The sequence below is a fragment of the Convolutriloba macropyga genome, chromosome 1 (assembly GCF_964194025.1).
Source record: "Convolutriloba macropyga chromosome 1, txConMacr16.3, whole genome shotgun sequence".
Taxonomy (NCBI): Eukaryota; Metazoa; Xenacoelomorpha; order Acoela; family Convolutidae; genus Convolutriloba; species Convolutriloba macropyga.
In genome coordinates this window covers 36,605,507-36,621,778 of record NC_134468.1, presented here as the reverse complement: position 1 = coordinate 36,621,778, position 16,272 = coordinate 36,605,507, and the positions used below count along the sequence as shown (strand labels likewise).

The 16,272-nt window shown below is 37.0% G+C and overlaps 1 protein-coding gene across 1 annotated transcript in view; it reads right to left on the bottom strand.

Annotated features, from left to right (window-relative positions):
- Positions 1 to 1,483: 1,483 nt before the first annotated feature.
- Positions 1,484 to 16,272, bottom strand: part of LOC142339740 (uncharacterized) — a 61,163-nt gene continuing 46,374 nt past the window's right edge. The window contains exons 13-14 of the mRNA XM_075390028.1: positions 15,246 to 15,399; positions 1,484 to 1,770 (exon numbers count right to left, since the gene is read on the bottom strand). Of these exons, the coding sequence (XP_075246143.1) occupies positions 1,484 to 1,770; positions 15,246 to 15,399 (441 nt within the window). The remainder of the gene's footprint in view (positions 1,771 to 15,245; positions 15,400 to 16,272) is intronic.

Sequence of the window (16,272 nt, the reverse complement as noted above, 5' to 3'; positions counted from 1 at the left end):
GCCCGCGGTAGTTGAAAAACCACTAAGGGAGATTTACACTAGTTTTGTTTTTGTTGAGAAACAAGTTCTTTTTTCACGTTTACAAAAGTTTTAGTTGGCGTTGGTTACACTTATTTGCGTTAGTGGAGATAGAGGAAAGACCAATTGAAAAAATGTTTAAATCAGGTGAACAAATGTAACTTTAATGCAGAAAAAAATTCGATTAAAATTGAAATTTATAAAGTTTTGGACGTAAAGAGTCCTAACACTCTGATACTTTCCTTCTGTTACTGAATTGTGTCAAGAGCAGGGATCAGGTGGAGCCCTCTTATTGGATATTTTAGCAATTAGCTATCAAATTTTCTCTTATTTTTTTTCTACTAGAGAAAAAAAATCTACAATTGTCTTTACACAAAATGATATGAGGCCGAAGCAAAGAAGAAGTTACTATTTTTGCAGTACTTTAAAACATCCCTTTCCGTCTATTTTTTTTAAAAATTATTAAATACTTAATACTTTAATGCTGTAAATTTCCAATGACCCGCTTTGCATTCATTTTGTACTTTGAGTTCACATAACTTTGTTTTCTTGGGACGAGATACACCAAACAGCAATTGAAAATGATAAAAAATTTAGCAAGATTTTTCAAGAGCTGTCCAGAAGTTTTCTTGGTTTATTCTGATAAGATCTGTCCTTGATATGATCGTGATTTACCATGAAATATTGGTATTTCAAGAACTCCTCGGTCCACTGGGCAAGTTAAAATATGAAATCGAAGTTTTTGAGGCAAAGAAAAGATTTCAAGTAAATTTTTTCTTCAACTCATGATTTGACACTAGCTCGACCTAATTCCAAAATTTAGTTCTCATTAATGCTCATTAACTCCAAATTATTTTTTCTCCGAGTTAGGTGACAGTGCAGAATGACATTTTGGGTTTACCAAAATTCGAGGATGGCAGGAAATTGTTTTGAGCTAAATTCCAGTATGAGACAATCGTTTATTTTTTGAAATTGCAACTTATGGCACAGACTCTAAATTCACGCGCAAAGTTTGAAAGCATTTTGATTGCATTCACCGTGAGATATGTGTTTTGTTGATAAACATGTACTTTTTTAGTGCATTCATTCCACTCCCTTTATTCGCTCCACCAAGATGTTACGTTTTACTTTAGAAAATTAAAAAAATGAATAGCTGAAATAAGTCAGTTTTGTTCAACTGGTCGACGGAAAAGCCACCTAAAAAGTTAGAAAAACATTTGGCTGTGGAAACTTCTTGAACACCCACAGTGCAACTCTTAGGATACAAATAATTGACATCTTAAAGCTCTTTATTTGGTCACAAGTTTTTTATTTGAAAAATGGTCCTAGTATGGTACGAGAATGGTGTAATTTTTCAAATCAGTTACTATGGTCCAGCTGTCGGAAATCAATTTTCCAAAAACATTTTACAATCGTTCAAATGATTTTCAATTTTTATTCTTAACTTTTTTTGTATTTAGCCAGACTATTTGGTATGAGAGAAACAGTTGATCCTTACAGCTGATCTGAAGTAACATGCAAATGACACAGAAGTGCATAGGAATATGAGAAAGAAGACCCTGTCCAGCAGATTAGCCAAGATGTTCCACTCCACTCTCCTTGCTTCCCGAGTTCTCTCTTCTTCAGCTCTGTTGATGCATTCACACATGCTCGCTTCAATCACTTTTGTCATTCTAACGCATATTTTCTTCACACTGAGTATCGTGCTTGGCGAGTTCACGGAATCGCTCTCAACATTCAATTGATGCCTAACTAAAAACAGAGAAAAGTATATTGCAGACATTTTCAGTTAGACGGATTTGTACACCGAAATTGCATTAAAAATTTAGTGCATCAAAATACTTGTTTGCAAGTATATTTTGTTCCAGCCACACTTAGTGCGAGGGACTATATGCTCAACTGGTTTTTTGTTCGGTAACTTTTGGGCGATCGATATATTTGTCACAGGGAGTTGTGACAGGTATCATTCGAAAACGTCTTTCAAATCGAGCTTAGAATTTATATTTAAGTTTTTTTTGTTTACGTGTTTCCAATATTCGACCGATTGCCGTTGTTTTGGTTAACATTTTCCGTAATGTTGGCTCAAATTGTAATAATTTATGAGATTGAAATTGTTAACGATATCGTTTTGGCTTTACATTTAAAGATAAAAGAAGGTTGCTGGCATTGCCTGCTCCAATTTTTTGGCTATGTCATGGCCAAAATGATGTCATGGCCATGTTATGTAATTTCAACATTTTTTAAAATGAAAATCTACACCAAGGACGCTTCTTTAGCGCACTTTTGTCCAAGTATGCCGGAAGTACAGATCTTAAAAACAGCTGACACAATTTTCATAAACTCAGATAAAACCAATTTAAAAATTCCACTTCCTATGAGTGTGTGCAAATTAAAATTGCGCTTGTTGGTTTTCTGCAAACTTAAATCAAAATTACTCCAGAATGCCTAAACTATTTTTGTTAATTTAAAAGTCTTTTTGCCCTATTACGGTGTGATATGGAGTGGATGCAGTCTATATTCAAAATCTTTTCGCACAGTATTGTCTCTTATGTCAGTTAAAAACATGTAAGTTTTGATACCAAGCATCAATCAATGAACGCTATGTAGATTAGAATGAGCCCCAATTTGAATTAATCAAAATTCAAAGAAATGCTCAAGGCTTTCAAGGCTTTGATAGAGTTTTCGTAAAATTTTGAATAATTCTTAGGGTATGCTTGCTTTTGTTGTCTTTCTCCAGTTTCATTGCGTAGTCTCTTTAATCGACTGTTTCAATGACTTCCCAGAACTTACGTAAAACTATCGAATTGTTTCAGTTATTACCTGATAACTCTCACAAATATGACGGCAATTTGTTAAAAAAAAATAGCGAATTTTTGAGCTTTGCCACCTCTTTAATCTTGTTTCTGACAAAGTTTAGATACGTTTTTTTAATGACAGGTCTAATTTTCTCTCGGGTGAAAAAAAACAATCAGTATATTTTATTATTTAATTGGCGCTCTTAAGATTAAAACACTACCAATTCTCAGAAATTCGTTATTTTTTGAAATATTTGCATTTATTTGAAGCTATTTTCTGGTATATTGTCACAATATCTCATTTTAAAAATCGTTTTTTCAATGAAATGACACTCAAATTTTCTATTAGTATGTTTTCAATGACAAGTTTAACAACCTCAACTCCGTTTTGGAGCAGTTTTTAGTTGAACTTCTATTTCTTTCTTAGCTATTGATGTTCTTTTTGTAGTCATAAGACCTATTCTGAATAGCCAAAATATTTAAATTGTTTTCTACAGAAATATATGTGAGTTATATAATTCTTTCGATTGATACCCAATAACATGACTTTTAATTCGTATGTTTTATAAATATCACTGAATTTTTGACCCTCACGACTTTTTGTGTTCTTTTTGGGAACTTGTGGTCAGCTCTCTTTAATGAAAGGTCCCATCTACTTTCTTGAGAAGAAACAGAGAAATCAGTATATTGATTTTATGTTTTTTGATGGTTGTTTGACTATGACATGACATTATAGTTTTTCACAAAAAAGTTTGCGAGTTCTTTATTTTGATGAAGATCTGTGGATATCTTTTTTGTCTTCTAACGGAGTCATTTGATTTCTACAGGCCATATTTTATAGCTTTAATGATTTCAATAATTTGTTACTTGAACTATACATGAACCTATAAAACTAGCGCGTTTTTGCTGTCTTTTTGTTGTTTTATTACTTATTTTTAAAAATGACAGGTCAGGTTCAACTGCGTTCATTAGAAATTACATGTAAATCTATCTAGTATTTTCGTTTGAGAGCTTATGATTGTTATGGCTTTTGAAACACTTTTGTCCGAAGTGTTGTGAGCGGGGCCAGAACATTATATGCAAAAGTGCATTAGCGAGCTTCTTTGTTTCTTTTTACTCTTTAAATTAAATTTAATAATTATCTTTTAGATCGAAGTTTATTTTTAATTAGATCAATTAAGGATTATTTCTTTTAGTTTTGATGATTATAACCACCCGTTTCTTTTACGATAAAAGAAATTTACAAATCCTACCAATTAATAACTACAATTGATCTGGTAAATTGTTGTTCTGAAAATTCTACTCAGAAAGCACAAGATTGCTGACGAACTTGCTTATAAGAAATGGGTTCGACAACAACATTTTATGTGGGATTTTACTCTGTTTCATTTCAACAATTAAGTTTCAATGTCATACCTAATCAACCTATAAAACGGGAAAGAAAAACTTAAAATCAGCATTGAATCAACAGTTTTGATAATTAAGTTTCGATTAAAAAAAGGATAAAGATATAGAGTAGAATTTGGGAAATCCTATTCTACTCGCAAAAGTGTCGCAATTGAATGTGATAGAACTTGAATTTCAGAAATCGGTTACCAAAAAACTGTTAGTAAGACTTGGCTTGCAATTCAAAGCCGTTTGGCAAGCAAGACATTTGTGGAACTAAAAAGGAGTTCTTAGAAGTTGAATGGGTGCAATATTGATTTTCAGATGGGGATCAAAGTTATAAAAAATTATACATCATCAGGTATTTACCTCGGTATGATCAAACTAGGTCGGGAGTTAGTACATACCAAAGTGCAAATTTCACCGTTTTCATGTTTGGGAATCTGTTTTATAGATACCGTGGGTGGACTTTAAACTTCAAAAAAGGCTAATTTCTTGAGTTGATTGGCTCACCGATTGATTAATTGGTAGCGTCATAAGTCTGATACTCCTTTTGTTTTATTTTGAAAAGCTTGAGTTGAAGTCAGCAATGTATAAAGAAGGCGTTCAGTTCATTCAATCGTTCATTTGAAGTCATAACAGACTCTACGTAAGAAAGACGTAACTAATGTGGTCCTTAATGCGAAGTGAACAGATTCTTTTGTTTCAACTTTCTTGTACCTTGTTGCTTGATTAGTTACATAGGAGTAGAACAACAACATCACCAAAGGAGTACCATAACACAGCTGTAGCTTATGAGTTGACCTGTAAAAAATTTGTGATACCAAAAACATTATTGAAAGAGTTGAACTGACTTGATAAACTGAGAACAACGGAGAAACGCAGTTAGATCAAACGGCCTAATTGAGAGCTATTTGAAGTACTTCTTGTGGAAAGAAATTCTGTTGTGTTAGCGGATATCAGCTCTTTAGTTGTGATTTTGGTTACAAAGTTAAAGTTCTGGAACATCTTTTTATAAAACTCTGGTTGAATTTTGATTTAATTTTGTGATCTTTTTCCTTTCTTGTTCGTTCATTTAATGTTATTTGATTACTCGAATCAATTCAATATTCCAACTAGAGTTTCTTACAGCCAAAAAGAGCGGCGTGGGGACAAAACAATCCTCCAATAGAAGTGTGAGAGCCATCAAAACACCCATTTCTATTTGTTGGAGCTTTGGGCGCCAATCTGTCCCCAGCAACTCACCCTAGGCGAAGTACAAAGTTTTACAGTAGCACTACTGGGTGGTCATTTGGTAAGCCAGACATTTGTGGAACAATAAAGGAGTTCTTAGAAGTTGAATGGGTGCAATATTGATTTCCAGAGGGGGATCAAAGTTATAAAAGTCATACATCATCAGGTATTTACCGCGGCATGATCAAACTAGGTCGGGAGTTAGTACATACAAAAGTGCAAATTTCACCGTTTTCATGTTTGGGAATCTGTTTTATAGATACCATGGGTGGACTTTAAACTTCAAAAAAGGCTAATTTCTTGAGCTGATTGGCTCACCGATTGATTATTTGGTAGCGTCATAAGTCTGATACTCCTTTTGTTTTATTTTGAAACGCTTGAGTTGAAGTCAGCAATGTATAAAGAAGGCGTTCAGTTCATTCAATCGTTCATTTGAAGTCATAACAGACTCTACGTAAGGAAGACGTAACTAATGTGGTCCTTAATGCGAAGTGAACAGATTCTTTTGTTTCAACTTTCTTGTACTTTGTTGCTTGATTGGTTACAAAGGAGTAGAACAACAACATCACTAAGACACTATCATAACACAGCTGAACCTTAGGAGTTGACCTGTAAAAAATTTGTGATAACAAAAACATTATTGAAAGAGTTGAACTGACTTGATAAACTGAGAACAACGGAGAAACGCAGTTAGATCAAACGGCTTAATTGAGAGCTATTTGAAGTAATTCTTATGAAAAGAAATTCCGTTGTGTTAGCGGATATCAGCTCTTTAGTAGTGAATTTGGTTACAAAGTTAAAGTTCTGGAACATCTTTTATAAAACTCTGGTTGATTTTTGATTTAATTTTGTGATATTTTTCATTTCTTGTTCGTTAATTTAATGTTATTTGATTACTTGAATCAATTCATTGTTCCAACTAGAGTTTCTTACAGCCAACAAGAGTGGCGTGGGGACAAAAGAATCCTCCAATAGAAGTGTGAGAGCCATCAAAACACCCATTTCAATTTGTTAGAGCTTTGGGCGCCAATCTGTCCCCAGCAACTCACCCTAGGCGAACTACAAAGTTTTACAGTAGCGCTCCTGGGTGGCCATTTGACAAGCCAAACATTTGTGGAACAAAAAAGGAGTTCTTAGAAGTTGAATGTGTGCAATATTGATTTTCAGAGGGGGATCAAAGTTATAAAAATTATACATCAGCAGGTATTTACCTCGGCATGATCAAACTAGGTCGGGAGTTAGTACATACCAAAGTTAAAATTTCACCGTTTTTATGTTTGGGAATCTGTTTTATAGATACCATGGGTGTACTTTAAACTTCAAAAAAGGCTAATTTCTTGAGTTGATTGGCTCACCGATTGATTAATTGGTAGCGTCATAAGTCTGATACTCCTTTTGTTTTATTTTGAAACGCTTTAGTTGAATTCAGCAATGTATAAAGAAGGCATTCAGTTCATTCAATCGTTCTTTGAAGTCGTAACCTTTTCTACGTAAGAAAGACATAATTAATGTAGTCCTTAATGCGAAGTGATCAGATTCTTTTGTTTCAACTTTCTTGTACCTTGTTGCTTGATTTGTTACATAGGAGTAGAGCAACAACATCACCAAAACAGTACCATAGCACAGCTGTAGCTTAGGAGGTGACTTGTAAAAAACTTGTGATAACAAAAACATTATTGAGAGAGTTGAACTGACTTGATAAATTGAGAACAACGGAGAAACGCAGTTAGATCAAACGGCCTAATTGAGAGCTATTTGAAGTACTTCTTGTGGAAAGAAATTCTGTTGTGTTAGCGGACATCAGCTCATTAGTTGTGAATTTGGTTACACAGTTAAAGTTCTGGACCATCTTTTATAAAACTCTGGTTGATTTTTGATTTAATTTTGTGATATTTTTCATTTCTTGTTCGTTCATTTAATGTTATTTGATTACTGGAATCAATTCATTATTCCGACTAGAGTTTCTTACAGCCAAAAAGAGCGGCGGGCTGGGGACAAAAGAATCCTCCAATAGAAGTGTGAGAGCCATCAAAACACCCATTTCTATTTGTTAGAGCTTTGGGCGCCAATCTGTCCCCAGCAACTCACCCTAGGCGAACTACAAAGTTTTACAGTAGCGCTCCTGGGTGGCCATTTGACAAGCCAAACATTTGTGGAACAAAAAAGGAGTTCTTAGAAGTTGAATGGGTGCAATATTGATTTTCAGATGGGGATCAAAGTTATAAAAAATTATACATCATCAGGTATTTACCTCGGTATGATCAAACTAGGTCGGGAGTTAGTACATACCAAAGTGCAAATTTCACCGTTTTCATGTTTGGGAATCTGTTTTATAGATACCGTGGGTGGACTTTAAACTTCAAAAAAGGCTAATTTCTTGAGTTGATTGGCTCACCGATTGATTAATTGGTAGCGTCATAAGTCTGATACTCCTTTTGTTTTATATTGAAAAGCTTGAGTTGAAGTCAGCAATGTACAAAGAAGGCGTTCAGTTCATTCAATCGTTCATTTGAAGTCATAACAGACTCTACGTAAGAAAGACGTAACTAAAGTGGTCCTTAATGCGAAGTGAACAGATTCTTTTGTTTCAACTTTCTTGTACCTTGTTGCTTGATTAGTTACATAGGAGTAGAACAACAACATCACCAAAACAGTACCATAGCACAGCTGTAGCTTAGGAGGTGACTTGTAAAAAAACTTGTGATAACAAAAACATTATTGAGAGAGTTGAACTGACTTGATAAATTGAGAACAACGGAGAAACGCAGTTAGATCACACGGCCTAATTGAGAGCTATTTTATGTAATTCTTGTGGAAAGAAATTCTGTTGTGTTAGCGGATATCAGCTCTTTAGTTGTGAATTTGGTTACAAAGTTAAACTTCTGGACCATCTTTTATAATGAAACTCTGTTTTTTACAGCTAGAAAGAGCGGCGTGGGGACAGAGGAACCCTCCAATAGAAGTGTGAGAGCCATCAAAACACCCCCTTTCAATTTGTTTTGGGCGCCAGTCTGTCCCCAGCTAGTCAGCCAAAGCAAAGTACAAAATTTTACAATAGCACTCCTGGGTGGGTTCTCGAGACTTCTCGACAGTTAGAGTGGATTGAAGGCTATAGTGATTGTAGCTGGACGTTAGACTTTGCAAGTGCGAACAACAAGAGAGTGAAGAAGAATTGACTTGTGCGACGACGAGTGAAGAAGGAAGAGAAACCCGTGGACAGAGTCGAGTTGGAGCTTGATGGAGGGCGAAAGAGAGAAAGAGAGAGAGAGAGAGAGAGAGAGAGAGAGAGAGAGAGTACGAATGGGCAGAATAGTTTTCAGTTGAGTTGGAGCTCGACTGTTGGAAATTGTTTTCGGTAAGGTTTTCTTGAGACTAGAGGCTTGAGAGAGTCAGTTTGACTGCTTCCAGAGAGTAAGTTGTGTGAGGTTGAGATTGTGGAGAGAGTTGAGTAGAGTATCGGCTTTCTGAGCAAAAGTTGTTCCAGGGCCTTGACCGTGATCCAAAGAATTGTGAGGCAAGGTAGAGAGAATTGAGAAATAGAGGTAGTTTAAAATGAGAGAGGCTGAGTTAGTGCAAGTTCAGTAAAACTGTCCATGTTAGTAATTGTTTGTTCTTGAGGATAGAGGGTCAGTTCAGAGTATCGAGAGCTTGAAACAAGAAATTGGCAAGCTGGAATTTGGCATGCGACAGTTGTGAGTGTAAGGTTTGTGAGTATAAAGTAGAAAGGGAGAGAGAGAGAGAGAGAGAGAAGGCGATAGATATCCACCGGTTTTTGTTTTCTTTTCATAATGATGGAACACAAGTCGGAAATTTAACTCTGAGGGAAGGAGCAAGGAGAAGTTTGCGAAGGAGGCCAAAGGTGGTTCAACAGCAGTAGGAACGAGCGTAGTGTGGCAAAGCAGATTAAGTCAGGTTAGAGGAGCAGTAGTTATTGATAGGAGTGGAGGAATTGGGTTTAGCAAAGCTGAGTGGCTAAGGGATTTTCTCAGACAGAAAAGACTATTGGAAGGAGAAGGAGTAAAAGGTGTTAGAGTTTAGGAGCTGAGGAGCAGGAAGAGTTGGAGATCTTTTAAAAAGGAGGTATTACGTTAGGAATAAAAGGACAGCGTTCCCAAAATGGGTGGAGTAGAGGATGTAATACCTTGACGATGTAGACCTGCTATAAACGAGTGGGGATCAAGCAAGAGATGGCGTCGATGCATTGCCTACTGAGAGTGTGGGCTACGGAAGCAGTTAGCGACTTGCCACTGGGGTTTTGGAGATCAGCAACGAGCTTAAAAGAATACCTCAGTTTCTGCGTCAAATAGATGTTTTTCGCAGTGAATACAGATAGTTGTGAAGTGCAAGGTAGCTCGAGGAGCCGTAGTGGGTTACTAAAACCGTCAAACAGTCGTGAATATCAAGTAGGTAGAAAGATAAGCGGACGGGTGTATGAGAACTCTGACGAAAACTGAGCTCAACGAAGTTAGTTGTGATTCAGTAAAGTGAGGTTGCACTACTCGAGATACTGAGGCGATAAAGTAGGGGCATTCTGACAAATTGTTGCATTACTTCAGTAGATGACAAACAGTTCGACCAATTGAGGCGGGGTATGTAACAAACTGACGGAGATCACCAAGGAGGTATAAAGTATAAGACTGATGAGAAAACGTGGCGGGAAGTAATTGTAATTCACACTGAGTGGTTGGTCTGTGATGGTAGTCTAGAATGTGGTGGAAAAGTTGTTGCAAAAAATTCGAGTGAAAAAGTTTGTCAAAGTGTTAAGAATGTTCCAAATATAGTAAAAAAGTACGTGCAAAGTTTGATGAAGAAAAACGTCCTGTAAAAGATAGAGGGGCCCGGTTTGTCAAGAAAGAGGAGTTTCTCTGGCACCGCCAGAAGTTGGTAATGACTGTAGCAGACAATGAGAACGATGTAAACATACAAAAATGGAGCATGGAAAAAATTTCATCGAAATTAGAGAACGTAGTTACGCCTGTAGTTTTTGTCTATTACATTGACAACTCATTAGCAAACGATAGAGAAGATGACTATCTCCCCTTGAGCGACGCCGATCATGAGGGCAGTGAAGTTGAAGAAGTTGAGTTCTCCTCTGGTAAGTATTAGTTGGTTCGTTGTACTCAATAGAAGGACAGTGACTGCTTGGATCTCTTGTGACCTGGGTTTTCATCACTAGTTGGAGGTAGTGGAGTTGGTATGCAAGTCAATTCAAAACGTATTTGCAGATTGTCCATTCAAAACGTAATGGCAGATTAGAAAACGTTGTTATGCCTGTAGATTTTGTCTATTACGTTGACAACTCATTAGCAAACGATAGAGAAGATGACTATCTCCCCTTGAGCGACCCCGATCATGAGGGCAGTGAAGTTGAAAAAGTTGAGTTTTCCTCTGGTAAGAATTAGTTGGTTCGATGTACTCAATAGAAGAACAGTGACTGCTTGGATCTCTTGTGACCTGAGTTTTCACCACTAGTTGGAGGTAGTGGAGTTGGTATGCAAGTCCATTCAAACGTATTTGCAGATTGTCCATTCAAAACGTAATTGCAGATTAGAGAACGTAGTTAAGCCTGTAATTTTTGTCTATTACGTTGACAACTCATTAGCAAACGATAGAGAAGATGACTATCTCCCTTTGAGCGACGCCGATCATGAGGGCAGTGAAGTTGAAAAAGTTGAGTTTTCCTCTGGTAAGAATTAGTTGGTTCGATGTACTCAATAGAAGAACAGTGACTGCTTGGATCTCTTGTGACTTGAGTTTTCATCACTAGTTGGAGGTAGTGGAGTTGGTATACGAGTCCATTCAATACGTATTTGCAGATTGTCTACCAGAGGAAAACCTTAGAGCTAATTTGAATGAAAAGATCGACACCGTAATGGAAGAAGTCCCATGCATAGTTGAGAGAAGGGGTTGTGTAACTAAAAGAGATGAGGAGGAGTCTTTTCGTAACGTAAATAAACTCAGAAGAAAAAATAACGGTTCCGTCTGTCCCGCAAGCGTTATTTCTGGACCCTGGCAATGATTAGAGTCAAAATCAGACAAGATTGGAGAAACTTGTAGACAGGTTTTAAGGAGTGTCCACCAGGGTGACAGATGCAGGAAGAAGATAAAGCTTTGTACAGTTATTAAACCACAAGGGGATACAGTGGTTCAGGAGCATGAGGCAGAGTTAGGAGCTAGTACACAGGCAGTTGTGAATTTTCAAAATGATAGGAGCGCAGTCTATAGACCCCAAAATTTGAATAGAAGAGATAGGATTCAGAGGAGTTGTGAAATAGACGTCTGCTGTGCTGTGAAACAAGAGAGGTTCTGGAAGTTAGTGAATCAAGCACTTCTAACGCTGATAAGTTCTTCAGAGGAGTTGTGAAATAGACGTCTGCTGTGCTGTGAAACAAGAGAGGTTCTGGAAGTTAGTGAATCAAGCACTTCTAACGCTGACTCTGTTAAAATCCCTGATAATCGCACTTCAGTGGGTTCAGTGGTACAACCAGGAAACAGTTTGGGTGAATGCAGATCAAAGGTGCTGTCCTGAGCTTGAGTCGCTGAGTTCGAATGGGAAAATTCATCAGAGATTACTATCGATGGTATATGTGTAGCGATTTCCACCAGAGAGCGGGATCAACTCTCCAGTTTCCCTTCAAGTAATAGAACAATTTGAGGTTTGTTCAGTTAAGGACGTGATGGAAACAAGTGTTCACAATAAGGGAGTCATAGAGGCCTGCAGGCCTGATTCGGAGGAATGTCAAGAATTACACAGGAGCTATAATTTTACATTGGGTGTTGCCAAGTAGTCGCGCTTAAGTAGGCCCAAGCTTCGGACAAGACTGGAAAAGAACTTGTCTAGAGTTGAAGACCTGTGGCCAGAAGATGGGGATAAAGGGGAGACTCTCCCGGTGCGAGAGAGTAATACTGAGAGCAAACCGGACGTCCAAAAAAAGATTTTCTTCATTAACCCAATTTTAAGAGAAAACCGGAGTTTCTTAACTTGTCATAACAACGAGACAACAGCTAAAGTTTTTTTTGTTTGAGAAAATTTGGAGCTTTGGAGCAGTTCTTCATGAAAAGCCAAATAAAAATTAAGAGAAAATAGGAGAAAAATTTTCTTTTCAATGGTCAAATCAAGGACGTAATGTAGGACATCGGAAAACGGCTAGATGGAAGAGGGTTGGTTTTGAAATCCAGTACAAAAAACGCTATTTGAAGCGGCACAGAAATTGCAAAAGCAGTGGCCTAAATTATGGTAAGAGCTCGGAGCACGTCTTCATCTTATCGTCGAGGGAAGACGAACAGAACAGAGGGGAGGGGTTCCATTCGTTGGTGGATTTGCAGTTATTGTTGATCAAAACGATGAGTTTGGATTACAACAGAAGGGAGGAGGCAAGTAAGCAGTCCTGCAGACAGACAAAAATCAGGCTCAACAGCACTCGGAACACAATATTAGGAGGACGATGTGGGTTCAGGCAATTCCGAAGGAGAAATGGACCAAGCTGAAGCTGATGACGTGATGGTGCTGGAGGAGGAGACCTCCTGAATGGAGAGAAGGGTCCAGCAAAGAGATGGGTGGCCATTCGTCCAGGCATCGATGGAAGAAGCGATTTGAAAATGCGGAATAAAATTGAATAAACTTACTTCTTGTTGGTCACATCATATCATCTAGACTCCTTTTTAAGTTTTAATTGAATTCAATTATTTAATCATTAGCTAATACGGGTCAAAGATACACAACCAGTATGAATTGGATTGACTATTGATGCTGGTGGTCATACAAACGTATTATTGATTTCAAAACATCGGAAAACCCGAAGTTGTAAAAAAAAATCAAAAGGAAAGCAGTGCTGGCGTACAGGAACTTTTCGGGTGTTCAATTTTGCGTAGAGCAAGCTAGTTATATAAAATTAACCCTGAAATACTATTAGAAAGGTGAGTTGACCCAAGAGTAATTGAAATTGGAGTTTATTTTTGATGTTTAGTACCATTAGAACAAAGATTAGTCAATAATTGGTTTGATCATTAAAATAGTAGTGCTTAGAATTGGTGATTCATTTTAAGTTGCTGTAATTTGATAAATGTACTGAAGCAGTAAATCTACTGTTTATTTGTAGTTAGCAGTGGCTCAAAAACTAGTCTTTTAGGGTTACGTTAGGTGAATAGGTTCAATGAGGTGTGTTGTGCAATAAATAATGGAAAAAGTAAGGTGTGCATGCAACGAAAGCGACTGATAAGATAAAAATAATACTTAGAATAAACAGTCGAAACATCATTAGGGCTAGACAAGATTGGAGAATCAGATCCATCGAAATCTTAGCAATTATTTGGGAGAATAATTTTCTAGAAGGGAGGATTGTAGAATTTGGGAAATCCTATTTTTCTCAAAAAAATGTCGCAATTGAAAGTGATAGAACTTGAATTTCAAAAATCGGTGACCAACAAATTGTTAGTAAGACTTTTGGCTTGCAATTCAAAGCCATTTGGCACACCAGACGTTTGTGGAACAAAAAAGGAGTTCTTAGAAGTTGAATGGGTGCAATATTGATTTTCAGAGGGCGATCGAAATTATAAAAATTATTCATCATCAGGTAATTATCTCAGCATAATCAAACTTGGTCGGGAGTTAGTACAGACCATCGTGCAAATTCACCGTTTTCATGTTTGGGAATCTGTTTTATAGATACCGTGGGTGGACTTTAAACTTCAAAAAAGGCTAATTTGTTGAGTGGTTCACCGATTGAATAATTGGTAGCGCCATAAGTCTGATACTGCTTTTGCTTTAGTTTGAACAGCTTGAGGAGAAGTCAACATTGTTCAAAGAAGGCGTTCAGCTCATTCGATTGGTCATTTGAAGTCATAACAAACTATACGTAAGAAGGACATAACTAATGTGGTCCATAATGCGAAGTGAACAGATACTTTTGTTTGAATTTTCTTGTACATTGTTGCTTGATCAGTTACTAAGGAGTATAACAACAACAGCACCAAAAAAGTGCCATAACAAAGCCAAGCTTAGTAGTTGAGCTGTAAAGGTGTTGTGATAACAAAAATATTGTTGAGAGAGTAGAACTGACTTGATATATTGAGAACACCGGAGAACCGCAATTAGATCAAACGGCTTAAATGAGAGCTATTTGAAGTACTTCTTGTGCTGAGAAGTTATGTTGTGTTAGAGTATAGTAGCTCTTTAGTTCTGAATTTGGTTACAAAATTAAAGTTCTGAACCATCTTTTTAAATAAAACTCTGGTTGAATTTTGATTTAATTTTGTGATCTTTTTCATTTCTTGTTCATTCATTTAATGTTATTTGATTACGCGAATCAATTCTTTATTCCAACTAAAATTTCTTACAGCCAACAAGAGCAGCGTGGGGACAAAAGAACCCTCCAATAGAAGTCTGAGAGCCATCAAAACACCCCTTTCATTTTGTTAGAGTTTTGGGCGCGAGTCGTTCCCCAGCTAGTCAGCCTATGCAAAGTACAAAAATTCTACATATACTTATCACTCTTAGTATCGAAAAATATAATTCAGCGATAACTCAGCCAATCAATTCGGCTGTTCATTATCATTGCGTTTAAAGTTGAAAAATGTAGAATATAGATAGCAATGATATGAATTCCTGCATAGAAAAATGTGCACGTGTTACAGTTCTATCTTTGGATCTATTCTGTTTTGCCTCCCACCCCCAGTGTTCTAACGCCCCTCAGTTGCAAATTATATGTTGTGATATTACACGTTACTATGTAAAAAATAGCACGTGCGCCTGGGGGGCGTAAAGGATATAAGCCCTCTAAGCTGGGGTAGGGGGCAAACAGAAGGGATCCCTACCTTTTATTATCTGTTTTGTTCTGATTATGGCAATCATCTTGCGAAGGGATCTTCTCAATGGATTGCCTTTCCTTTGCCTCATTGTGATCAAGTGGAGAGCATCTGAGCTGATTGTAAGTTTGGCCAACAGGTGAAACATCCAGGAGTGAACAATCTACAAAATGACAGATAATTGCTGGAAAAACTTCTATTGTAAGCTCCCTTCGTCGAAGAGTTTTTAAACGGCCATTAAAATAGAAGAAATTTTACGCAACCTTAATTTACAAACCCCAACGAGAAATATCTCGAAGTCATATCAATCCCATAGCAAAGCTACTACTTGGCACCAATCTATCTATTCATCAAGAGCCTTGCGTTGAAATAAGAGAGAAAAGGTTAATAGCTGGGCTTTAAACGTTCGAACAAGCTGATCAAAATATTTGCCAGATAGCCGTCGGTAATTGAATAGTGTACCTTAAATGACTTAAGGCCGGTTAAAAATTATTGCGGTGTCTCAACATTGCAGGAAACGAATAGCATTCTGTTTTTTCGCCTTGTTGAATAGGGTCAAGTAAAATAGTGGCCGTTTTGTGGTGATATTAGATGTAACATATTCATAAATCATTATCTGTCTTTTAATTGCCAATATTTAATTGCCACATCAGAACTCATTCATGATCTATACCTAGCGCGGACCAGAAATATCTGAAGTTGAGCGAGCAATGTTTTTAACGGCTCTGGCACCACGTTTGGCGTAAAATGATACCAGAGCTGGTTTTAGAGCACTACTAAAATCTGATGAAAAAATCAAACCAACTGTGGCGCTCATTTGAAGTGAATTTGAATATTACCACACGGTTGTTATCGCCACCGAGAATTTATCAAACTCCGAGGCGAAGCCGAGGTGTTATGATAACTTTGAGGGCGATAACAACCGTGTGGTAATTTTTTTAATCAACGCATGTTGCGATCATGTTTGTTTTTTAGACTACAAGTTTATCAAACTGTTTCCATCATTAGACTACGAGTTTATCACCGCTCTTTCATC